Source organism: Erpetoichthys calabaricus, chromosome 5 (genome assembly GCF_900747795.2).
Source record: "Erpetoichthys calabaricus chromosome 5, fErpCal1.3, whole genome shotgun sequence".
NCBI lineage: Eukaryota > Metazoa > Chordata > Cladistia > Polypteriformes > Polypteridae > Erpetoichthys > Erpetoichthys calabaricus.
In genome coordinates, this window is record NC_041398.2 from 66250897 (window position 1) to 66278015 (window position 27119).

The 27119-nt window shown below is 38.5% G+C and overlaps 1 protein-coding gene across 1 annotated transcript in view; it reads right to left on the reverse strand.

Annotated features, from left to right (window-relative positions):
• Window positions 1-10441: 10441 nt before the first annotated feature.
• The window catches only part of LOC114652621 (uncharacterized), a 33970-nt gene continuing 17292 nt past the window's right edge, over window positions 10442-27119 (reverse strand). Inside the window, exons 4-8 of the mRNA XM_028802982.2 lie at window positions 23924-23945; window positions 21860-21909; window positions 20191-20242; window positions 13123-13187; window positions 10442-10670 (exon numbers count right to left, since the gene is read on the reverse strand). Coding sequence (XP_028658815.1) covers window positions 10588-10670; window positions 13123-13187; window positions 20191-20242; window positions 21860-21909; window positions 23924-23945 — 272 coding nt within the window. The 3' untranslated portion in view covers window positions 10442-10587. The remainder of the gene's footprint in view (window positions 10671-13122; window positions 13188-20190; window positions 20243-21859; window positions 21910-23923; window positions 23946-27119) is intronic.

Below are 27119 nucleotides of genomic sequence, written 5' to 3' on the forward strand. Positions count from 1 at the left end.
ATGTAGTATATCATGTACTTCAAGCACAAACCTAGCTAAACCTCAGCATAATGGACTCAGTTAAACTCCTTTACTTACTCTAATAATACTATCCATATGTAAGGAGGACATTAGAAAAAAAATTGCAAGAATAAGTCATTTCGCCCAACAAAGCTCACCAATCTTGTAAAGCTTTATTAACTATTAGTATTTGTAAAGTTTTAAAAATGTTTTTCAGTAATATCCTCTAAAGTACCCCTGCCATCAGAACGATAGGCTCCAGTGGAGTACCAGCACAGAGGCTGTAAGCAAGAAAGGTCAGTCACCTCTGTTTCTTTAAGGAGGTTGAGGTCATTTGGTGTATGCAGGCCACTTTCAACCAGTCTGTAGTGGTCAGTGTATTTTTCTATTGTGATAGTGTGTTTGTGAAGTGGAAAAACTGATAAGGAAGTCTAGTTCAATCTTACAAGCCTGGCTAGACACACTGGAGGAAGTGGTAGAATTGAGTTCACTCAGAAAGCTGCTTGTTATTCTTTTCAATGACTCTCACCCCATTAGGTTTTGGCTAAGCAGAAGAGCATATTTAGTAAAAGACTGAGATGACTGCCTTGCTCCAAGAATCACAAGGTAAGGTTGTTGCTACCCTCTGTCATCAGGTTTTATTATGAGATGCCCCCTGGGCGAGGTGGTATTGTTTTCCCTGTGTGATGAATGGTAATGAGCAGGTCTAGTAGACATCTTAACAGACAATGACTGCTATGTTCAATATACTGTGCCAATGACTTACATTGAAACTTACAAGTATATGCAATTCTAAATAATTTACTCTTAGTAAGTACCTCCACCTTTTAATTTATTTATAGCTAATTGTTGTTATACTGTATGTGTATTTGTACCTTTTTAGCATACCTAAGATTATTATAATTCTTATTATATTGTACATACAGTTATAGCTTTTTTGTCTGCTCTTGTAACCCTTGTTCTTACTTTCAGGATTAATAAAATATCTATCTATCTATCTATCTATCTATCTATCTATCTATCTATCTATCTATCTATCTATCTATCTATCTATCTATTGTGGCTCACGGCTGGGGGTGGTTCCCAGCCGGGACACCCAGGAGGACTGGAAGAGGGCTTGTGCCTCCTCCAGACCACGAGGGGGCGACCGCCCTGGTTGTGTTGGGGACCACGGGTGCAGGGCTTGGAAGCCCAACCCTGTAGGGGCCCGTGATCACCGCCAGGGGGTGCTCTGGTGCATTGGGAGCCCTGGACCTCAGCACTTCCACCACACCCAGAAGTGCTGGGGGGGAAGAGGATCGGGTACACCCGGAGTCCATCCAGGTGCGCAGCCGGCACTTCAGCCAGACAGGGGAGTGTCGGCGGAGGAGTGTCGGGAGTAGCACCTGGAGCCCATCCGGGTGTGCATAAAAGGGGCCGCCTCCCTCCATTCCAGGGCTGGAGTCAGGTGAAAGAGGACAGAGCTCGGAGCAGAGGAGTGGAGGTGGACCAGAGACAGTGAAAGGCATTGTGAAAGGCTAGGACTTAAGGGGTGATTGGTGCTGCGGCTCTGGGTTTCTGCACTTTATCATTATTGTAAATAGTGTAAATAAACATGTGTGTGTGTGGTGAAACATCATGTCTACCTGTCTGTGTCCGGGCTGTACCCCACACTATCTATTACAATAGCTACATATTATAAACTATACTGTAGATGACACTGGCTGTATTTGGAATCAACTGCTACCAACTGGATATGAAAACAGCTACCAGATCTATATATGTGTGAGTTTATTAGAAAGTTCAATGACTACATATACCTCAGAGGTATTTCATTTAGCAAGTTTTATTAACACATTTTCTCTCAATAAAAGATCTTTACTCCACCTGTGTGAAGTTTGTTTATTTTGCACTATGAGACCCATTATTGTGTTGTGTTTTTTTTTTTTTTTGCTTCACTCACCAACCCCTTTCCCCCGCCAGTGCTGTTGTGAAGAGGCGGGCTGAACGCACCCCAAGGAGACGCGGCCGCTCCTCCGAAACCCCTCTTAAACGGTGATACAATGGGAAACAAATACAGTTTTTTTATCTCCTCTTTGCTCGATCAGCTGCTGGCTTGCTCCTGCTGCAGCTGCCATGTCTCGTGATCTGCATTACATGCGGAGCTTCGAACGTTTAAAAGCCTGTACAGCACCTGTCCTTTTGTCTCACTGCTTTGTCTCTCTTGTTCCCCCAGACATCCTCAAACACTATTCAATCTCTTTTCGCTGTTCCGTTATTTCATAGAGTACTCTCATTTTACTCTCATTTTTTTGAAATGTTTGAATTTTCCTACTTCCATTATCTCCAACCTGCTCTGCATGTGTATCACAGGACTTGCTTCTAAAGGTTGTAAGTATGACATGACTTGACTGTCTTGCGGGATGTGAAAGTGTCTCTCTTCAAAAGATCACATCTTGTCACTGGAAAAAAGTCTCGTATCGTCGTAAGTTTTTTTTTTTTTATAATAGAGAGATTTACTGTAAAACCGGAGAGAGAAGTTGGGAGCATGCACTAAATAAGATGATATTGGATAAGAAAAGTACTTTTTAATTTGAATTGCTGTAAGATTACAGGATAAAATGACTCAGTTTTTGTCACGTAATCCCACTAAAATTCTTAGGTTTTCCACAATAGTACATGAAGTGCATCACTGCATTAGCAGACTAACATCATTGTAATGTTTTCACTAACTGCATGTATTTTGATAGACACCTGGATACTTTTGAAGAAAAAAAAAGAGACCACGAAATTCCAGTAGACAGTTATAATGCTACTGCTTAAGATAGCAAACAATGTTATTATCTTTTTTTATAATAATAAAAGTCAAAGATGTAACAGCTTGTCTGTCTAGGCTTTGCAGTATTTTAGAGATGGTACATTATGTGTAAGGTGCAATAACACCAAAGGGACCACTCATCAACTACTACCAACCATATTCATGGGAGATTGCTGGAATAAATGAGTAGTCTAAGCTTATCTTGTCAGAAAGTGGCAAAAGACAACTGCTAGCCATTAATGTAGTGCCAGTTCTCAGTTATGCCCACATATCAGGCCAATTGTCACCTGGAAAACAAGGAAAAAGGGCATGTTAACACAGTAAAAATGTGCAATCTCTGCATAGGCCGTGACCAGGCTAGAAACTGTACCCAGATCATCTTACTCAATAATGAAATAACGAATTTCAATATCGGATGAATGGAAAGATGGACCTCAAAACCTAAAGATGTCTTCTCAGTGCTAGTTGTTAGAGCATTTGAACATTTACAAAGTGACATAAACTGTTTAATATTATTCACTGCAGATGAAAACCTAATTGCTTAAAAAAAAAAAAATTAAGTGTAATCTGGAAGTGAAATGAGGATGGAACTCTATATTAAATAACAGCATTTTCAGACTCACTAAATCCAATTCAGGGGCCCTGGAGATATATTAGAATTACATTTTATTTATAATGCACATTACATAGAGCATCTCACAAGGCCCTTAAAACCTGTAATATGTATCCTATTTCCCAGTATAGCAATATTGTGAGTAATTTGAAGTGATATACAGTAAGATTCATATTTAGCACAGCCTTTATAGCCTTAGTTGAAGTTTTGTATTGAGCAAAGAACAACAATTATCCATCCATCTTCCAACCCGCTGAATCCGAACACAGGGTCACGGGGGTCTGCTGGAGCCAATCCCAGCCAACACAGGGCACAAGGCAGGAACCAATCCTGGGCAGGGTGCCAACCCACCGCAGAGAACAACAATTATTAATGATGGAAATGTGAGAAGAAAAATGCATTAAGCTGAGATGGGTACCACAACATAAAAAATGATTGAATAAAGATTAGCAAAATTAGAAAAAATTAACAAAATTGCATAGAGCATCTCATCACAATACCCTTAAAACCTATAATAAGTTTTCTATTTAATCTCTATTTACTTTCTTCCTTCACTCTTTGCCTCATGCATTCATAAATTTATCAAACCCAAATTTATTTGGGTCACATGGAGTTCCACAGGCTGATATCAGGAACCAACCAAACTTGAATAAGATGGGTGTCTTTGGAATGTGTTTGGAAATTAGTTATTACCTAAAACAAAGAAGAATAAAAAGGGCAAAGATGCAAATGATTGATCATTTCACCTTTATGAACATTTATTGAGAGCTTCACAACCTTACTTGTTGACATTATTTTTCCTCCTTTTATGCCATGTTGAAAAATGTCTACTTTGCTCATTTTTATTCAATCGTTTTTATGTTGTGGTTACCATACCAGCTTTAATGCCTTTTTCTTCTTATATTTCCATCAATAATATTTTTTGTTTTTTGCTCAATACACAGCTTCAACTAAGGCTGTACTAAATATGAATCTTACTGTACAGTATATCACTTGAAATTATTCACAATACTACTATTCTACTACTACTACTACTACTACTACATTTCCGGTGCTGCCGAGAGTGGCAGCCTTTTCAGCAGCTCCGTGTATGACTGTATGTGTATGTGTACTTTTCTTCTTTTATTTTTCTATTTTTATTTATTGATCACTCCTATCACTTTATTTTATGTGGATTTGTTCCCTGGACACACTTAGTTTTACAACGTGGGCATGGATTTTTACATGCCGAGACTCGTTTATTCAAGTACTCAACTTCGAGCGCTGAGAACAAATGCCAGTGCCAGTGTGGTTCCCTATGTACCCGACGAGGTAAGAAGGCGGTATCGTGGCAGCAGAGCCGGCACTAAGCTAAAAATGAAGCGGCTTGTGAGAAAGTGGCGTTTTAAGCCTTCGGTGCCTTCTGTGATTCTGGGGAATGTGAACTCAATCTCAAATAAGATCGACGAACTGGCTGCGCTGGTGAAAAATGTCAGAACCTACAGAGAATGCAGTTTGTTGTGTTTTTGCGAAACGTGGCTAACTACCACCATCCCAGATGCTAACGTGGAGCTACCCAGGTTTAGCACAGTTAGAGCGGACAGAGATGCAAGTACCTGCGGGTAGCACAAAGGAGGAGGACTCGCTCTCTATGTTAATACACGGTGGTGTAACTCTGGACATGTTAACGTCAAAGTCTCCACTTGCTGCAGGGACATAGAACTGTTGGCCATAAGTTTGCGTCCCTATTACTTGCCCAGGGAGTTTGGACAAGTCATTGTTGTCATCGTGTACATCCCTCCTCGGGCAGACTTGGAGACAGTGAATGACATCATCCATTCTGCTGTTGCTAAGTTACAAACGCAGCACCCTGAGGCGCTTGTGCTAATTGCTGGAGACTTTAACCATGTGACGCTGGACAAAACATTACCTGCCTTCTCCCAGTATGTGGACTGTAACACCCGGGGAGATAAGACTATTGATTTACTGTATGCAAACGTTAAAGATGCATACAGCGCCACCCTGCTGCCTGCGCTTGGGAAAGCAGATCATAACCTGGTTCTGCTTCAGCCTCACTGCAAACCAAAAGTGAGGGTCCTACCTGCAACCACACGATCATTCACGAAGTGGACCCCGGAGGCTGAGAATGCTCTGAGAGAATGTTTTGGAAATACAGACTGGGATATCCTGCAGGGATCACATAGTGAGAACATTGAGGAAGTTGTTGACTGCACTACTGACTACATCAACTTCTGTATGGACATTGTAGTTGCAGTAAGAACAGTACGCTGCTATGCTAACAACAAGCCATGGATTACGAGTGACATCAAGGGCCTTTTGAACCAGAAGAAAAGGGCTTTTAAAGACGGTGATCAGCATGAGCTCAAGCTTGTTCAGAAGGAACTCCGAGTCCAGCTCAGGGCGGCGAAGGAGCAGTACAGGAGAAAGCTGGAGCAGAAGTTGCAGAATAACAGGATGAAGGAAGTGTGGGATGGGATGAAGATCATCACTGGCTGCAGCTCGAAGCGGGGTACCACCATCAAGAGAGACGTGAAGAGAGCAAACCAAATGAACAACTTCTTTAACAGGTTTGACCACCCTAACCTACTCTCACTCTCACCTCGGAGTACTGCACCCTCCACACATCCTTCTGCTGATACCAGAATAGGAGAGACATCCCCACCCATAATTACAACAGCGCAAGTGAGCAGAGAGCTGAGGAGACTTCGTGCCAGCAAAGCAGCGGGTCCAGATGGAGTTTCGACATGACTGCTGAAGGTCTGTGCATCGGAGCTGGGGGGTCCTCTACAGCGCATCTTCAACCTGAGCCTGGAACAAGGGAGAGTCCTGAGGCTTTGGAAAACATCTTGCATCACCCCAGTCCCAAAGGTATCACTTCCTAGTGAGCTGAATGACTTCCGGCCTGTTGCTCTGACATCACATGTGATGAAGACCATGGAGAGGCTGCTGCTTCACCACCTGAGGCCACAGGTTCAACACGCCCTCGACCCTCTGCAGTTTGCATATCAGGAGAAGGTGGGAGCGGAGGATGCCTTCATCTATATGCTATATTGATCCCTATCTCACTTGGACAGAGGCAGTGGTGCTGTAAGAATTATGTTTCTAGACTTCTCTAGCGCCTTCAGCACCATCCAACCTCTACTCCTTAGGGACAAGCTGACAGAGATGGGAGTAGATTCATACCTGGTGGCATGGATCGTGGACTATCTTAAAGACAGACCTCAGTATGTGCGTCTTGGGAACTGCACGTCTGACATTGTGGTCAGCAACACAGGAGCGCCACAAGGGACTGTACTTTCTCCGATCCTGTTCAGCCTATATACATCGGACTTCCAACACAACTCGGAGTCCTGCCACAATCAAAAGTTCGCTGATGACACTGCTATAGTGGGCTGCATCAGGAGTGGGCAGGAGGAGGAGTATAGGGACCTAATCAATGACTTTGTTAAATGGTGCGACTCAAACCACCTACACCTGAACACCAGTAAAACCAAGGAGATGGTGGTGGATTTTAGGAGGCCCAGACCCCTCATGGACCTCGAAATCATCAGAGGTGACTGTGTGCAGATGGTGCAGACCTATAAATACCTGGGAGTGCAGCTGGATGATAAATTAGACTGGACTGCCAATACTGATGCTCTGTGTAAGAAAGGACAGAGCCGGTTATACTTTCTTAGAAGGCTGGCATCCTTCAACATCTGCAATAAGATGCTGCAGATGTTCTATCAGACGGTTGTGGCGAGTGCCCTCTTCTACGCGGTGGTGTGCTGGGGAGGCAACATTAAGAAGAAAGACGCCTCACGCCTGGACAATCTGGTGAGGAAGGCAGGCTCTATTGTTGGCATGGAGCTAGACAGTTTGACATCTGTGGCAGAGCGACGGGCGCTCAGCAGGCTCCTATCAATTATGGAAAATCCAATGCATCCACTAAACAGTGTCATCTCTAGACAGAGGAGCAGTTTCAGCGACATACTGCTGTAACTGTCCTGCTCCACTGACAGACTGAGGAGATCATTCCTCCCCCAAACTATGCAACTCTTCAGTTCCACCCGGGGGGTAAACATTAACATTATATAAAGTTATTGTCTATTTTTACCTGCATTTTTATCAATCTTTAATTTAATATTGTTTTTTGTATCAGTAAGGTGCTGCTGGAGTAAGTGAATTTCCCCTTGGCATTAATAAAGTATCTATCTATCTATCTATCTATCTATCTATCTATCTATCTATCTATCTATCTATCTATCTATCTATCTATCTATCTATCTATCCATCCATCCATCCATCCATCCATCCATCCAGGAAAACAGAACCTTACAGTAGATAAAGTCACTATGGTTTGATTCTGTTATGTTACAGCCAGGGTTTTTTCCCTGGCTTGTATTCGTCTTCTTTTTTATTTTTGTGTTTGCTATTTTTGAATTTATTTTCTTATTCTATATTATTTATGTTTTTTTTTACTGTTTTTTTAATTAATTGCTTCTGTTTGTGGGATTTCATTCTTGTTAGTATGCTTGGGGCTTGTTTGCCTTAGGATTGCATTTTAGACTACTCCTTTTCACTCCTTTGTGCACAATGTTGTCATTGTTTTTTCTATAAATATATATATTATTTGTATAAAGATAAGTCTTGGATTATTCACACAAGCTAGAGTGTTTTACAGGTTTCTCCCTCTTGTGAGACATTTTGATGATTTTTAAATTTTTTATGAAACATTTTTTTATATCAAAAGACGGTTTTCCAAATTTGGGCTAGTCATGTTGATGCCCGCAGGTCTCTGTCAGGGGAAAGCTGATCTGGGGAGAACCTCTTCTTCATAGTTAGTTAGTTATTTCTTCATATTTCCTAGCTGTGAAATAGTCTTTTTTTTAAAGAAAATTATACTACCCTGACCTGTATTCCCTCTCACTTTTTTTTGTTGTTGAACAGATGTGCTATTAACATGTGTGTTGTTAAGTGAGCGACAAGCTTTCCCCCTTGGAAATTCACAAGCCACAATGCAATCACTCTCAGTTGACAAGTGGGGGAATTGTGGATTTTTGAGCTTCACGATTCAACATGGGAGGGACACTTGGGGAGAGGAGGATCCCTGTGGAGTTTTATGAGCAGCAACTGTCACACACGTACGTGTGGAAGGCAGCTAAAGGGCTTGACAGATGGTAATCCCACACTGGATCAAGGGGTGGCAGTGTGCTCTAACCCTTTCTCTCTTTCTCCTGCAGACCCCCCGGTGGGAAACCCCAACTGGGTTTGTCAACATCATTTCTGATTCCAGGCCTGATGATTTCACTTCCTCTGCCCTACTTTAAAAACACCATAATGTTAACAGTGAATCAGTCCTGTTTTGGACTCAAATCTGTATAGACATATTGATGATTTTTGCTTTTTCTTTTTCCCAAATCTCTAAGTATGTGGGGTGGCTACCCCAAACCTTTTTTGGTGTTCATCTCTTTTATTCACTCAACACAATCACACATATATTTGTATAGTGAACTGTATTTAAGATATCTCAATGAAAATGTATCTTTCTACACACATTTCATGGAAGAAAAAGAATGCAGGCATACAGACAGCATAGCAGTTGTAGTAAGTGCTTTTCCCATTATACATGAACTAACCTAAAAATGGACAGATGGATGTTCATTATGACTCAGGGTTGTTAAGTTGCTTTATTAAAACTTCTGCATTCTTCAATGGTTCCGTATAACTATTTTTTAAAAATATTTTTACTATTCAGAGTTGTCAAACAGTTTTCACATATTAGTCTATTTGTTGTTTTATACAAAAAACTAGCCATGTGTGCCCAACTACGTTGCGCATGTTAAAGTTGTCTGTGAAGGGTTCCCTGTTTAAACGCGGCTGCCAGTCATGAACTGGGCCCTTCGTCGCACAGCATTATGATTTTTTATAAGGGAAACAAAATTACAAAACAAAACCCTTGGACATTGATTCGATAGGAACGGCCTACTCGGAATCACTGTTCAAATAGTAATTATGTGGTGGTGGAGGAGCATTTCTGCTTCTCTCCATTCACAGTCCGTCTCGTTTTCATGACGCTGTCGTTTCCTCTCACGATTTCTTCTCAACCTTTCTCCAGTCTCGCAGGTTGCTTTGTGGCAATCGAAAGAGTAAGGAAGAACCAATGCTTCTTTCTTGAACTCCAAACGCCGACTGATGGAAAATCACAGAAGTGTGTCCGACTTATATACTCTGACTGCCAACTCCAAGAAGTGGGTGAACATTCGATTTGGATGAAGTGCTGCCAACGACGGTCGATAGAAACACAAAAAACCACAGTCTCAACAACAAAGCAGGTGTCGACGACAGATCTAAACACAAAGCACGGTGTCAACGCCAGATCTGAACACAAACAGTGGTGTTGACAGTGTTTGTAAACAAAAATAACAACCAAGGTGTTGTGTATTCAGCCAGTACAAACAGCACGTAGTCTCCTTTAGTTCAATCCTCTTTAATCACCACACTCCAACCTCATCCAACGATCCTCCCCCTCACTTCCTCTCCTCCTCCATCACTACTGCCCTCTACTGAACATAGCAGGAACACCACACAAGGCAGTGAATTAACGGACAAACAAAGATCAAGATCCAAATGAAGATTATATATAAAGATAAAATAAAATATGATATGATAATAAAATATGAAAAAATGATAAATAAAAGCATTTATCATCTGTTACATAATTAGAAGTGAAGAGAGTTCAAATGTGCTGCACACTGTATTCTTTATTACATTTGCTTTAAATTGACACTGTTTATAATTTTGGATTATTGTAAGGATAACTCTTGCAATCAATCACAAAAATGATTTAAAAATAAGAAACGACAAAATCAGACATTCAGGTGTTTTTTATCATGTTTGTTAATTTAACAATATTTATACAATAATATTTAAAAACACATGATGATAAGCTTAAAGGTATCATTTACCCAGACAGAGTTTTTTTTTTAATTCACAGATTATAACAAGCGTGTATAATCAACAATTAAATAAAAAATATCTCACACAATTGGTAAGATACTTACTTGGTCTTTCTTTTATCCATTCACAGTACAAACTTTAACACTTAACAACATTGAATGAATGAAAGTGATTTTTAGTTGTACCACCCTGCATGCAGTGAGCTCATTAAATTATTACAAGCTATGAAGGTGTTAATTTATACATTTGGAGCTATATCCTCTATTATATCTTTAGATCTCTCCTCATGTGGTAAACTGACTTTCTTCTTGTGTGTGACCACTGGAAAAAAAAAAAGAAATTAGATGTGCATTTCAAAATAATTTATTATTTCACTGCAGCATTTTCTTTTAACCCAAAAGAAGACCTCAGGATTTCAGGACCTCTACATTTCCAAATCATAATATGCATAGCATTCTCAAACCTCCTTAATCAAGGGGGATGGAGTGTATCTTAACAGTACTAGTCACAAGGCAGGAAACTGCTCTGAACCAGGTGCCAGTCCACCTCAGAACCTACTCATATGTACACCCACATTCAAGCTAATTTGGAATTGCCAATTAACCTGGCTAGGACATCTTTTGGAATATGTGCAGAATACCAAAGTATCTGTAGTGAAATCAGTGCACATACAAAGAGAATATGTAAGCTACATATTGAAAAAACAACCAGGCTTCAACCCAGGATGCTGGATCCATGAAGCAGCCATTTTAATCACTGCACTATTACACTGTCCCCATTACCAAATCATCCATCCATCCAGTATCCAACCCGCTATATCCTAACTACAGGGTCACGGGGATCTGCTGGAGCCAAACCCAGCCAACACAGGGCGCAATCCAGGAAGCAAACCCTGGGCAGGACGCCAACCCACCGCACGGCACACACACCCACACACCAAGCACACACTAGGGACAATTTAGAATCGTCAATGCACCTAACCTTCATGTCTTTGGACTGTGGGAGGAAACCGGAGTACCCAGAGGAAACCCACACAGACACGGGGAGAACATGCAAACTCCACGCAGGGAGGATCTGGGAAGCAAACCCGGGTCTCCTAACTGCGAGGCAGCAGTGCTACCCACTGCGCATTACCAAATCATGTATTTGATAATTCAAAAACTATTAGAGAAGAAAAGTATGCTTATCACTGCAGTGACATATAGTTCATAGCATTTCAGTTTTAAGCTAAGTACAAAAAATAGTACTGAAAATTTTGTCATGTAGAGTCAAAGCTTATACTAAAAAATTAGAGAAATAATGCCTAGAAGAGAAGTCAGTCCAATAACACAGTAGATATAGTCAGACTGGGACAATTTACTGTTGGAGTGATTATAACTAGAATTCAGAATCCACAAAAACACATTAAACAGATAGCAGCCCATTCTAGAATCAAAGTAGGGACCATATGGTGTAATGTGCTAATACCAACGTTTGGAGTCTTCATAAATAAATATTCTGTCTAACACTTTACAAAAATGCAATTGCAAACAGTACATCAATTATAATGATCATAGGACTGTCAAGTAAATACACATTATTGCGTATGTGTCCTCAAGACTTTATAGCTAGCAACAAAAGGCTTGCAATTTAATATATTATAAAACTAAAGGTGATCTTTACAAAAGAAAAAATGACTTTTAGGTTACACAAGGAAGAGGCAGGAAAGGGTGGCGTTTAACAGGGATAAGGTCCACAAGGTCTTACAAATGAGAGGTTAGTATGCATTGGCAGTATATATTGCCATTCTAAGAAAAGCACTTCCAGGTTTACTGTATATTCACTGCATGCAAGGATAGAGGTAGGGGGACAACCTCCAGTGTGCTAGCAGTACTAAAAATACCCAAACATCATTAGAAGAAGAGAGACAGAGGCCATGTAAGGCTACGAAAGATTTAAAGGACCTCATGACCAATAGTGGACAGAACATAGTCCCAAGACTGGAGAGCAGAGACCAGGGTTCCCAAGCTGTTATAAGGGCATAGCTTTTTAAAAGAAACTGAAGCCTGGGGTTAATTTGCAAAAAGTAGAGCCAACCCTAAACCACAAAGTTGTTTTGGAGTTTATTGGAAGTGGCCACATAATGAAGTTTAAAGTAACTTTGTGCCCACAGGCACAATAAGTCTCAAACCAAGTGATGATTTGGAGTCCAGTCTCAATTGGCAGAAGGAGGAAACATAAGTCTACAGACAGAGATTGGCGTAACATGAGATTTGGGAGTCTTGTAGGCAAATAATTTATTTTGTATATTTTCAGTTTTTGATAGTGTTAAGTGTTGGAATGTTTCCTCAATTATGGAACTGATCCAGTGCTTTGAATTTGCATCATACTTACATACGAGTGAAACTTTTTCTTAAATTGATGTTTAAATGAGAAATGACGGCATGGTTCTTGATATGTAAATGAGTGCAAATGTTAAGGAAGACATTATACCTTAGTTTCAAATCATCTCTGCTTTTTAAATGTTTTTAGATAGATAGATTTTAGTAGTGAGGTAAAGGCCTCAGGTATGCAAATGCTGGCCATTGACTACAGTAAACGGATTTGCATTTTGCTTTACAAAACACTAAGGAAGAGGACACATTCTGAATGAGTGCTTCACTTAAATAACACCGTTACAGAGGTTTACATGCAGCCTCCCCCGAGTATTGCTCAATCAGAACATATTTTTCAAGAAGTTATGCCAATTTTATTAGTTGTATAAAATCCTACTTTAATTTTCCGATGCCATTACCTTTGGTCTTGTTGCCTGGAAAGGGATGCTTCTTTAAATCTCTGCTGTTGATATAGATGTGTGAACTGAAAAACAATGACCAAGGAAAGCTAAATCAACTGCATTATATAATCATATCCTTCAACTCTCATTTTTTATAAACCAAGTGTGTCAAGTTCCACCTTGTCTACTATGTACAGTACTGTATACAACTGACACCTTTATGCAAGGCAACCTGGATCAGTATAATTGTACACATACACTTACAGTCATAGCACAGGATGGTTAAGAGACTGAACCAGTAACATTATGGTTTAAAGTTCAGTACATTATCTTATACATCACATTTCCTGCACTTTATGATGAAAAACTGTAAGTTTTGAGAAAAATAATTTTTTCTCCACACAATCTCGATGCTGTTTGAATAAAGAGGTGCAGGGTGTTCCCCTATAGCTTATTTGGCAAAATCACAGCATGTTCTCTATAACTTAGTCTAATGGATTTATAGACATGGTAATGGATTTATGGATAGAGCTTTCTTCAATATATCTGTATGCTTGACTAAGTCAAAGTTATTACAGCAAAGCTTAAGAGGACAGGTAAGTGAGCATTATGTTGCATTAAGTGGACTTGAGTGGAGATTTGACTGCAAATTGACACTTCAGGATAACATTATTTTTTTCTCCTGATTTTGTACAGTTACATTTGCTTCTCCTTTGTTAGTGAGTTTTTGCCTCATGACTGAAATTCATTGCTTCTTTGGGTATGTGCACTTTTATTTTGAATGCTTCCTAAGCAGACCATCCATTGAAAGGAAGACATTGTGGTATTTTTAAAAACTCTGTTTAACCTTATTTAAGCTTAGAGGTACCGTAATTATTCTGGATTTTACTCTACTTTTAACTTTCCCTTGACGAGCTTTATTCAAGTATGATTTCAGTATTCATTTTGAAAATTGGATAAACATGAACGTGTTATGTCTTTTCTGCACTGGCACATCTTGGAAGGAATAACATATCAGTATCAACCTTGCCTGTAGCACACAGATTATTGCTTTAGTTGAATCACTTTAATATTTAGATATAGTATTTCATGTAAGATTTAAATTAGATTATATTTATACTTCCTTTTTTTAATTGAATTCTTTATAAATTTGACTTCACGTACAGTCAATTGGACCACTGGTAGGCAGACACCAATGGATTGTGAATTATGTGCAATCTAAGTGGACACTGGGCAAGAGTCAACACTTATGCAAATCTAAATGCATTTTTAGACACAGCAACAAGAGTACATCAGCAAAATCCACTCTGCTGAGGTACTGCAGTCACTGATATCCTCTGATGAAGGAAACTCCACTGTAATTATGTTGTTAGACTTAAGCACTGCGTTGGACACCATTGACCATTCTATTTTACTGCACAGGCTAGAAAATGATGTTGGACTTATAGACACTGTTCTCGCTTGGCTTAGTTCTTATTTATCAAATGGATTCCAATACGTACAGAAATGTGCTGACAGTACTCCATCATTATACACAAAAGTGAGATACGGTGTCCCGCTGGGCTCAGTTCTAGGACCTTTACTGTTTTCACTTTACATGCTTCCACTGGGATCTATCATTAGAAAACATGTTGTTAATTTTCAATCGTATGCAGATGACACCCAGTTGTACCTTTCATTTAAATCAAAAGAAGTTTCTCCAATGTTGTCTTTAATTAGTTGTGTTAATGAATTAAAGGCTGTGGTGGGTTGGCACCCTGCCCCGGATTGATTCCTGCCTTGTGCCCTGTGTTGGCTGGGATTGACTGCAGCAGACCCCCGTGACCCTGTGTTCGGATTCAGCGGGTTGGAAAATGGATGGATGGATGAATTAAAGGAGTGGATGGATTAGTGGATGGATTAAACAGAGATGATAATTATTGGATGATGCTGATCACAACAATATTCTGTCATCATTTAACTCAGTTGGAATCACCATTAATTTTACTGAATCAGCCCACAATCTTGGAGTTAAATTTGATTCTAGCATGTCACTTAAAGCACACATTACAAAGTTGTTCAAATCATGTTTCTTCCATCTTAAAAATGTTGGGAAATTAAGGCGCTTTTTAAATAAGCAGGATTCTGAGAAATTAATTCATGCATTTATTTCTAGTAGGACTGACAACTTCAATGTGGTGTTCACTGGATGTTCAAACTGTTTTTTATACAGCCTCCAGATAATCCAAAATGCTGCTGCAAGAATTATTACAAGAACAAGAAAATACGAACACATAACTCCAGTTCTTAAATCCTTACACTGGCTCCAAGTTAAGTTTTAGGGCAGATTTCAAAATCCTCCTTTTAACATATACTGTAAAGACTTAAATGGCCAAGGTCCAGCCTACTTGTCTGAACTTATCATGACATACAAACCAGAGTGCACATTAAGATCTCAAGATGCCGGTCTGCTTACGGTTCCAAGGATTAATAAAATAACAGTGGGAGGTCAAGATTTTAGTTACAGGGCCCCTAAACTGTGGAATGGTCTGCCTGATACCATAAGAGATGCCTCTTCGGTCTCAGCTTTCAAATCCCGGCTGAAGACTCACTACTTCAGTTTAGCATATCCTGACTAGAGCTGCTGATTAACTGTACAGACTGCACCTCTGTTGTTAGTCATTAGCATTAAAACATAAGTAAAAAGATATAATAATTATATTATAAATTATAATAAGTTATAATTTGTTACTAACCCTCACCTATTCTGTTTCTCTTCTCGGTACTCAAATGTGGCACTTGGTGCCACGATCCACCTGCCAAATGGTTTTGCCTGCCTAAGGTAAAATCATCTCTGATGAAGGATCACTGGAATCATCGGGTAGAGGGGTCCTTTCATTGGAATGGCTGGCCCAGTCCCAACTCAGCAGTGGAATGGCCAATAGGGGGAGGCAGCTTGATGGTTGAGGTCTCAAGGACTCTAAACAAATCCAAATCATATTATGTGATTTCATCTACTGTTAAATTCTGCTCTGTACTAGTAATATTTTTATTTCACTGTTATACTGTATTGAGGATTACTTGTGTTTTGTTCTGTGTATTGTATTGTATTGACTCCCTTCTCTTTGACACCCACTGCACGCCCAACCTACCTGGAAAGGGGTCTCTTTTTGAACTGCCTTTCCCAAGGTTTTTCCATTTTCTTCCCTACTAGAATTTTTTTTTGGGAGTTTTTTTTTTGTCTTCTTAGAGAGTCAAGGCTGGGGGCTGTCAAAAGGCACGGCCTGTTAAAGCCCATTGCGGCACTTCTTGTGTGATTTTGGGCTATACAAAAATAAATTGTATTGTATTGTACTCATTACGGTGTTATGAATTAATCTGGAATGGGCCAGTATGAAAAAAAAGCATTAAGAAAAAGAAAACTGATGAAAAGGGAGGAATGACTGTGAAGCAGTGCCAAGAGAGGGCCAGTATTGCAGGCAACAAAGAGCCAGGATAGACTATCACCAGAGTGCTAGTAGAGTGTATGTTTATAGAGAGGGCCTTGGAAGTAGTAGCCCACAAATATGTACAAGGCAGTGGGAAGTGGTTTCAAGGATAGCTACAAAGGTTAAAGCTTATCCTGGTCAGACCTCTGACAGATTTTGAGAATTGGCAATCAGGAAGAAGAGAGGTGGTGAAATAAGGCTGTGGAAGGCAAAGCAGAGTTGCACAGAAGGTAATTCAAGTTGACAAATGCACAAATCACCATACCAGAAAGGATGAAGTGCAATTCATGCCTCAGATGGGACAGTTGGGATGTTATTGTCTGTTTATGGTGTAAAAGATTACTGCTTGTGTTCTTTTTTTGCTAATTAAAATCCATTTTCATAACGTTGATAATGTGGAATTGAGAATGGCTTAAGAGAGCCCCAACACATACTATTACATGTAGAAAGTTTAAATGACCTGCAGCAGTTAGTCAACAATGGCACTGAAAGCGGCATATCAAAATACACAGCTTGTAACATATCAGGGCTGGACTACGCAATGAGTGGCACAGCAGAATTCCACACTTATGACCAGCGGTAAGCCACTAGAGGGCAGCAATGTCCTGAAAACAAACTACACTAAGCCACTAGAGGGCAGCAATGTCCTGAAAACAAACTACACTAAGGATATCATAGAAATGTCTAGAAGTGAGCTGTAAATCCTACATCTTTGTACAATATAATAGGTCTGCTTATGCCTTACATTACCTACAGGTCTACTGTTTTTAATGAAGCAAAATGGAATGGTCAAGACCAATGTGGGAATTATTACAGAATTTGGAATACATTAGATCAGTTTGGAATAGATTTTTGGAGACAAGGCATCATCTTACAAGCATAATGTACATTTAAAAAACATTAGACTGAAATTGCATTTTCCTTTTTGTCCATTGTATTCATAAGAATTACTTATTACTTTGAAATCACTCTGATTTCTTTTTTTTTTTTAACCAGCACCTCCTGACTCACCAGTATGAGAAAATCCCCACATGACATGATATACTGTTTGACTTATCTTGATGTCTAGTTATGCAAGACTTAGGGGGATCTCCAATATTTATGGACCTTTAGACCCCAAAAAAACTCATATTACAGTCATTTTTGGTTCATAGTTTGTGAAAGAAATTACAACCTTATGACAAAGAGTAAACCAATAGATGTCTTTAGCAGAAATGATCATAAGGACTTGAAGTTCTGCATCTCACATCAACCAACCCCAGGGGTTCACCCTTAGATGCGATATGAGTTGTAAAAGGTACTCTTTTAAAAAAAAATAAAAACAGGGTAATACAGGCATATGGAGTCTCATTTTATGTTATTTTAAGGTTGTTGATTATGAATATGGCAACCTTTTTGATATTTGATTCTTTACCTTTGGACCATGTCCTCTTAAGGGCCACTCCCAGAATTATTATAAATGACAAATTTCAAGCATAACCATGTGGGGTATCGTTCTAGAGTATTTCAAGGTTAGGAATGTAATGTTATTTTAATTTTTGATCCTTTGAGCCAGTACAAAAAGCGCCAGAGAGTTGGCCGAGTCTTGGCTATCAGATGAAAACGCCATCAACAGACACTTGGACATAAACCCAGCATATGCCAACTTAAGAAGGACATATGCACTTTAATTAAACAATACACCCCCCCCCCCTTGATCATACTGACTTAGTCACCGCCAACCACCCACCCCATCCCCTCCCCCCCCCCCCAATACTGAATGTGATGCTATATATTGCCTTTGATTCTTGTAAGTCTAAGCATTATCCTCTGATGAAGACCCCTGATAGGGGTTGAAAGCTCATTAATAAAACTATTTTATGATACGTGATTCGTTTTGTTCTCCCTTTGTGGATCTCCAACTGCAAATATATATATATATATATATATATATATATATATATATATATATATATATATATATATATATATATATATATATATATATATAGATATTTAGACATTTCAACTGAAGCAAACATTTTTAATATTTGGAAATATATGATGTAACTATTCTTGCTAATTTTGTAACTTTACTTTCTGCAGAGGCTAAAGAAAGCCTACCTATCTCATCAGATTCTGTTGAACTTTTACAGCTGCACTTTCAAGAGCATATTGACTAACTGCATTATGGTGTGTGATATGGCAACTGTTCTGTAGTAGACAGAAAGATCCTGCGATAGGTGATGAAAACCATCCAGCACATCATTGGCATACTGCTACCGACTATTGCTGAGCTGCAGCATATACAATGTCTGCGGCTCACAACATCATCAAGGAGGCTTCTCACCCCAACTATGGCCTATTTATCCTCCTCCCATTATAGAGGCACTGCAGGAGCCTTCAGTCCCATACCAGCAGATTCAGGAACAGTTTCTTTCATAACACCATCATCATTCTGAACTCTCAACCCTTACCACTCAACAGCTGACCTTTCTAAATATCAATAACTTCTGACTTTACTCTATGTATAGTTTCACCTGTTTACATATATCTATTCTGTACATTAAAATATTTCCTATATCTATAATTATTCATATCATGTATCTGTACTTACTGATCAGTATTCATATCTATATACTGTCCTTGTATATACTGTACAGTATACTACCTGTACATTCAAATATCATATAGAAATATATTTTAGTCAGATACCATTTGACTAGTATAAACATATTCATTGGCAGCTGTCATTTGTCAATATGATTTCAAGGAAAAAGTATCCAGTATGATTACTGCCTTTTTTATAACTATCAAATAATTCCATGAGCAAAATGAAAACTGGCATAAGTTTTAAAAATGATAGAATGGTATAATTGTTATCCCAATAGATGAAGATATATACACTTTGTTCACTTGTCTACACATAGTGTACAAACTAGGTGGTGTCCCCTTTCACTGCAAGTTTGTGTTCAGGCCAGTTTCTTAAGGAGAACCTAATTACTGCTGTTAATGAAACAAATTACCAATCTTCTCTGTTCCGCAAATAATTCTGAAATTTCTGTAAATATTAGAAATGTCTGGATTAGAATAGGAGCACTAACAAGCCATTGCATTGTAGGTAACAGACTAATTAAATTAAATGGAAAACGTGAAGATAAAATATCCTCTTTGGGGGCTCACTTTGAAACCCTGACCAAGGCCAACCAAATTTTTAAAAACATTTATTTGCTTAATTTTAATAAACCATCACAGCTTTACTGCCTCGTGACCTACAGGAAAAGAGGAGTTATCTGGTGCAGAATATAAGAAGTGAGATTTAAATGAAAAAATTTTTAATTAAAAGAGTGCTTGATATGAGTTGCTCAATATTATTTTTTTCATCTGTTAAGTATTGGGTCAAGTTAAATAAGACATGTTTTATTAACCATGAGCATTATTTTATTATCTAGTCTCTGAACGTTCTTAAGAAGATTCTGCTGTTTTTTCTGCATGTCGCCTAATTACAATCTCTCGATAGATGTACTGTACCATTCTATCAAGTCCAGCAAAAGCTGCAATGACAGATAAATCATTCAGTACAGATGAACGTCACAAGCTAAGTGCGACTTCAAATGGTAAGTGTGGGTAGAAAACTAACCTTGAATCAGGGGATGGAAGGCTGTCAGATTTTGGATTTCGTCGAGCTGCCACTGGAGGAAGATTCAAAAAAAGGAAGGTCATTAAAAATCTTCACTTATCCTATTTACCGTAAGAAGCAAGAATGATAGATAGCATTGTGGTTAACACTGGACACCCGGGCTTAGGTCCTGATTTAGTTGCTGATGATGAGAGTCTGAATTTTCTTTTTGTGTCTGTGTGGGTTTATTTTAGACTTTTGGTTTCCTCCTATATAATAAAGATATGTATGTTAACATAACTGATGACGCTGGTTTAACTTGTTTTAAATGAATATAGGTGTGTGCATGTGAGTGTATCCTGAAACTGACTGGTGTCTCTTTAAGGGTTGATTCTTGCATTGCACCAATGCTGCTGAGATAGGTGCTGGCTCTATAAGGGAAATCTGGGACCTGAAAATGGACTATGTACAAATAATATAGGATTTATAAAAAATTAAAAATAATATTCTCTCAGAAAATCAGATTCACTTGCTACTATGAAAATGTATGATTTTAATTCACATATTTTGTGATGTCGTTTTTCCATACATAGAGTTAAAGGGTCTATCTCAGCAGCACAGGGGCAAGTCCATCACATGGCCAACACAGTCATTCATCAACCTATTGTCACTGACGTTCCATGAAAAGAAACACATTTTCCCACAGAAAAAACCACACAGAAATGGGAAGAACCTGCAAAATCCATACAGAAGTAATTCCAGCTGTGAATCAAACTGGAGTCTGAATCCTGTAAGATGGGAATGCTACCCACTCTACCATCCTGAAGTTTTATGTCACTGCTAGATAACCGTGTTTTACACATTTTTAATATGTCTTCTTTTGTTGTCTGCATAATGCAAGTCTTTTGATCGAATGTTCCTCCATTCAATTCTGATTTCTGCCTTTCTTTTCATTTCTTGTTATGATTTTCCATCTTTCAGATAATATAACATGTCCTGCCTTGGTTTTCCTCTTGATTTCTTTTCCTCCACTTTACTCTCTAGTACTATTTTCAGCGATCTAATATGTGAAGCAAGCAATTTGCATCTTTTTTATAACTGAACTGCTTCAAACTAAAATCATTATTTTTTAAGTTGGCATAAGTAACAGAACCTATACTTTCTTTCCAGAGATAAAATAGTGGCTTAAAATTCATGTTTTACCCGAAATGAGAAATGCCTTTCAGTAACCCTAAGAGCTTGATTAAGCTTTCATTTTGCAACTTATAAAATAATGAAAAATAACTGTCTAGAACACATGCATAAATCAACACTGAAATATAAAATTAAACTTAATGAATTCAACTAAGTGTAAATTATTATGTCAAGAGTTTTGGTACTGTAGCATCCCGTTCACCCTTTACTGTATAGCCCTTGTATTTCAGAAATGGGATGATTATAGATAAACAGTGGTGTAAAAATGGCTTTCTAAATGGTCAACCACATGCTCGCCACAGTCATTTACTGTATAAGAGCAAGTGACCGCCACCATTTATTCCTCTTGTGCCTCCCTTGGCTTTTCCTCTCCTGTCCTCAGTTTCACATCTGCTTCTAGTTACAGTAAGACTAATTCCTTCAGACCCTCATTGCTCTTTCCTGTCTTTTTGGCAACTCTTGATTACCATCTATTCTCCAATGTCCAATGTCTTACCTTTTTGTCTTGAAATTTCTTTATGTTCTTTAGTATGGGAGCCCTTCATTCTGTAAAATTTTAAAGCCGATATTAGTTTAGATTTTTGAATCCCTGTACTTCTTATTAGATTAAAGTAATTCACCACTCTGTTACTTTTAATTATATATTTCATAATACCAAATACTAATATAAACATATTTTGCAATGCTCAAAATAGTGTGATTTTAATAATTTATTACACTGTACCCTACAAATAGTTAAACAGATAAGAGACTTTCCATAGCAAGAAATGCCCATACTTCCCCATTCAGATTTTTATGCATTAACTCTTTTTAGTCCCGTTATGGTTTTCTTTATTGTATTATGAATGTTGCCACCTTGGATCACAATTATTGATCATTATATTTTTATTACCAGTACATGACTCACTACTAGGAAAAAATACACTTGTGGTATATAAAACAAACCTTTTTCTGTAGTCTTTCTTCTCTCAGCCACAGATTTTTGACTTTTTCCTTACTAAAATGCAAACTAAATAAATAATCAATATGTTCAACTTCCACTTCAGAAGTGAAAGCTAGTGATGAGTAAAAGTATGCTTACGTGACACAAATGTATATGAAAATATCTGACAGCTATGGGTGAAGAGCTGTAAATCAGTCACTATAACTGCAGTATATGTGCTCCATTTTAAGTTGTTAAGAAAAACTGGACTGCTGTCTGTTATTATCCATTATTTAGCACACTTTTGAGTGAGGGTGCTTTCATAATTTGTGAAGTGGAGTAAATAATGCTGAACAGTCTGTTAAATCAGTTTTCTCCAACAGAGATTATTAATACCTTGCTGTTGGTGGCATTGTCACCACATTGCATTTAATTAAAGCCACCAATCCACCTTAATAATAGGACAAGTGTCTGTCTGTGTGTATTTGTGTCTGTCATTCTGGTTGATATTTCTCTGTTATATGCCACTTGGTATGGGATACCTAAAAGGAGTTGCTTATGTTGGTGATGTACCATCTGCTGGAATAAAAAGTGCTATCCATTTTATTACTACATGCATTATAAAATACATTCCAATAAATGGGGCACTGCAAATCTTAAAGCTGAGTACACTGATTTCTATGTTGATTACTTACAGTAAATTTCATCCAAATCTTAGACAGGTGCCACAGCCAATCTAATATAAAAAATAGTCCCACACTTCAAAAATTTACTTCTATACTTTTACACTGACATCAGGGGATACCATTGCCATTAAGAGGTGTACATAGTCTGCAACAACCTTTAAGGTAGGTAGTAAGTGTCAAAGTAACATCCATATGAATGCCAGAACCCAAGGTTTCCCAGCAGATTGTTGCCCAGAGCATGACACTTCTTCTGCTGGATTGCCTTCTTCCCATAGTGCTTCCTGCTGCCATCTCTTTCAAAGGTAAACTACGCACACACACTCAGTTATGCACATGGCCTAAAGAAAACATGATTCATCCCACCTTCTTCCATTACTTCATGGTCCAGTTCTGTCGCTCACTTGCTCATTGTAGGGGCTTTTGGCAGTAGACAATGGTCAGCATGGGCAGTCAGACTGGTCTGTGGCTACATAACCCCATACCCATCAAGCTGCAATGCCCTGTGTGTTCTGAGACCTTTCTGTTATGGCCAGCCTTAAGTAATTCAGCAATTTGTGCTGCAGTATCTCTTCTGTGAGATCGAATCAAATGGGCTCGCTTTCACTTCTCATGCCTATCAGTGAGCCTTGGGCACCCATGTACCTGTCGCAAGTTCACCAGTTGTCCATCCTTGGACTGCTTTTGGTAGGGACTAACCACTTCATGCCAGAGGACACCCCACAAGACCTGTCATTTTGGGGGCTTTCCCCTGGACCAATTGTCTAGCCATTACAATTTGGCCTTTGTCAAAGTTGTTCAGATTCTTGTGCTTGTCTATTTTTTCTACTTCCAGCACATCACCTTCAAGAACTGACTGTTCAATTGCAGTCTAAAATATCCCACCCCTTGACAGGTGTCATTCTAATGAGATGTTATTCAGTGCCATGGTAACAATTAATATAAAGTATCTTACCTTTGTTTTTTTATCTTAACAGCTGTTTGAAAAATCAGAAGAACAATAATTAGATTAGATAAAGCATTTAATAGGTTTAATACAATCATAGAGAGTACAGATAATCATACATTTGGCATAATTTAAGGTAAAAAAAGATCTCTGCCATTTTAAATATAATATTAATTATTATATGTAATAAAACCTTGATATCATTTATCCATAATATTATTTCAAAAAACCACAAAACAGAATACTATATATTGTTTTTACTATTGTTACTGTTATTATTAATAATAATAATAATAATACTATTATTATTGTACTATGCTTATGTTTTTCTTTTGTTTGCATCATTCGCTCAAGCATTACTTTTAATGTTTGTTGTCAGTTGTATATTCAAGCTTCTATTTTTTTTTAGCCCTAGCCATATCCAGATAACTGAGTAGTAACACTGAACACTGATGTAAAAAATGAAGGGAAGAATTTTATATTAATGTGTGAGGTTTAAAACAGGGCAGAAGTAAGGATTGTACAGAAGAGAACAGGTACAAAGTAATAATCTCATGAACTACAGTATATGTATACTTGCCAACCCTTCTCCCTTTTGGTCGTGTGGGATGTGTTAACTGAGCTGCACTAGTATTTAAACTAATGCAATCACTACCAGATTGTGTTGGATGCAAGTAAACTACTTTTCCTGTATTTCTATGCTAGACTCGTCTTGCTTGAGTATAGTTGAATCTTCCTTCTTTCACTTCACAGCTCGCGTTACCTATTATCCCACCCAGTGGTTGAAGTGAAACCATATAGGAGGTACTCTGTGTTGTTGACGTCCTTCACAATGCATTGCAAATTTTACATGACATTATAGTGTAGCAGTCTTCCTTGGAGATCACAGTGCATTTTATTATATGATATTGCAGAGCTGGGGGGGATTGAAATCGGAGCGTGTTGATTTTGCATGCATGGCAAGCCTCATATCTCTGTGAGATCACTTCTCAGCACAGCACCAAGAAAAGGATGTGATGCATTAGAATAGCCCTTTCAACATAATATTATTAATGACAAATATGGACAAATACAGAAAGAAACACATGTCAGCTAATTTTGTTTTTTCAATAATGTCACCAAATTTCAATCAAATCCATCAAGGCATTTAGATGTAATTCCTTTGCTATGGGTGGGTGTGGGGGAGGGGTTACCCCTAAATGTTCCATCCATCCATCCATCCATTTTCCAACCCGCTGAATCCGAACATAGGGTCACGGGGGTCTGCTGGAGCCAATCCCAGCCAACACAGGGCACAAGGCAGGAACCAATCCCGGGCAGGGTGCCAACCCACCGCAGGACGCACACAAACACACACTAGGGCCAATTTAGAATCGCCAATCCACCTAACCTGCATGTCTTTGGACAGTAGGAGGAAACCGGAGCGCCCGGAGGAAACCCACGCAGACGTGGGGAGAACATGCAAACTCCACGCAGGGAGGACCCGGGAAGCGAACCCAGGTCCCCAGATCTCCCAACTGCGAGGCAGCAGCGCTACCCACTGCGCCACCATGCCGCCCCCCCCCTAAATGTTGATATATCGAAATGTTTTTAATTATTGGATACCTACTGAGCTGGCTCTATCATCCTGCCAAATTTCAACTTTATAACTAAACAGGAAATAGTATTTTTGTTGATGAGAGTGTGAGTGACTAAGTTAGTCAACTTTGTATTTTATACAGTATATAATTTAATACATTTGCAATATGCATGTAAGATACACAATGCTAATGTACAGTTACTAAATTTAGTCAAGAAAATGCAGACTAAATATGAATTGTGAATTCATTATATAAAGCAGAAATGAAACATGTAAATTAATGAACATGATACAGTGTGAGTTGATCTGAACCTTTTCTTTAAGTCCTTTTAGACTCTGATAGTTTTCCATTGTCCATGTAGATGTTGCCTATTCCTCCCATATACACCTTCCATATGCCTCCCACATTCTCAAAGAGGTGTGTGTTATGTTAAATGGCAACTCAAAGCTGACCCAGTGTACACATGAAGTGGGCACTGCAGGGTTACCCTTTTCAGAATGTTTAGTGTCTTATGTCAAGTTCTGCTTATTTGGGCATCTGATCCTTTGCAATTGTGAATTAGATTAAGCTGATCAGAGGGTGTGATTTTATGTTATTTTATTGCAATTTATGATTATCATACTAGAGCGATTATAAATGATTATCCCCATAAGCTAGATCAAACTTTCAGTCTTGATGTATTTTGTCCTCCTGTAAGATGGCTCCAGTATAGAAGAAAGAAGTTGCCTGACATCAAACTTGAAGCCATGAAGAGCAGGTCAGATCAAATGTTAAAGCCATGCATTCTTAGAAGTCGCCTGTTATTTTTACACAGCTCTAAAATCTGGTTGTGAATGGTTTCCATGAGCTTGCTTTCTGGAGGATGTGGTTATTGGTTAACTGTTATTTATTTAATTCTTTCTTTTATGAAACACAATGGACCACAGTTATGTTTTATTACTACTATTATAGATGCATTACATTTTGTGTTTGCTAAGAGAAAACAAGAAAATCTTTCAGGAAAAATACAGTAAGGAAAAAATGTATAGTTTGAAAGATGAATAATGGTGATGTTTGTTATCTACTGTGTGGAGGTTATGAAACATTTGCTCTACAACAGACTGACATGCCAATAAGCAGCAGGTATGCTGTATTCTTTGTGCATTTCTGCTGCTTTTATGTGCAAAACAGAAGGAAAAAAGTGGACAGAGAAAATGGATTCTGGACTGGTGTACTGTCCACTGCCTGCCATTGTAATCAACGGATTAAAGTCAAGTCTCATTTTGATCCCCAATGAGAATGATAAGTAGTAAAAATTTTAGCTGAACTTCTGTATCACTTATGAGGTTGCTTGCAGTGCTCTTGACATGGTGCAAAGATGTTTTGATGAATGAAATCCCCAGACGTGATGATTAATAAACAAATTGCTTTACAATCGAACATGACAACAGGGCTTTTTTGCACATTACAATCATACAGTAATACCATATTTTCCAATACAGCTTGTGAGTTAGTACACAGTTATTAATTCATCCTTTTTCAGACCTGCAAGTCCAGTTCATGGTCAAGGATGCTGGATCATAACAAGCTGCATTGGGTAAAAAGAAGGAGCCATCCTTGGAAAGTGTGTAAAAATTGCACACTAA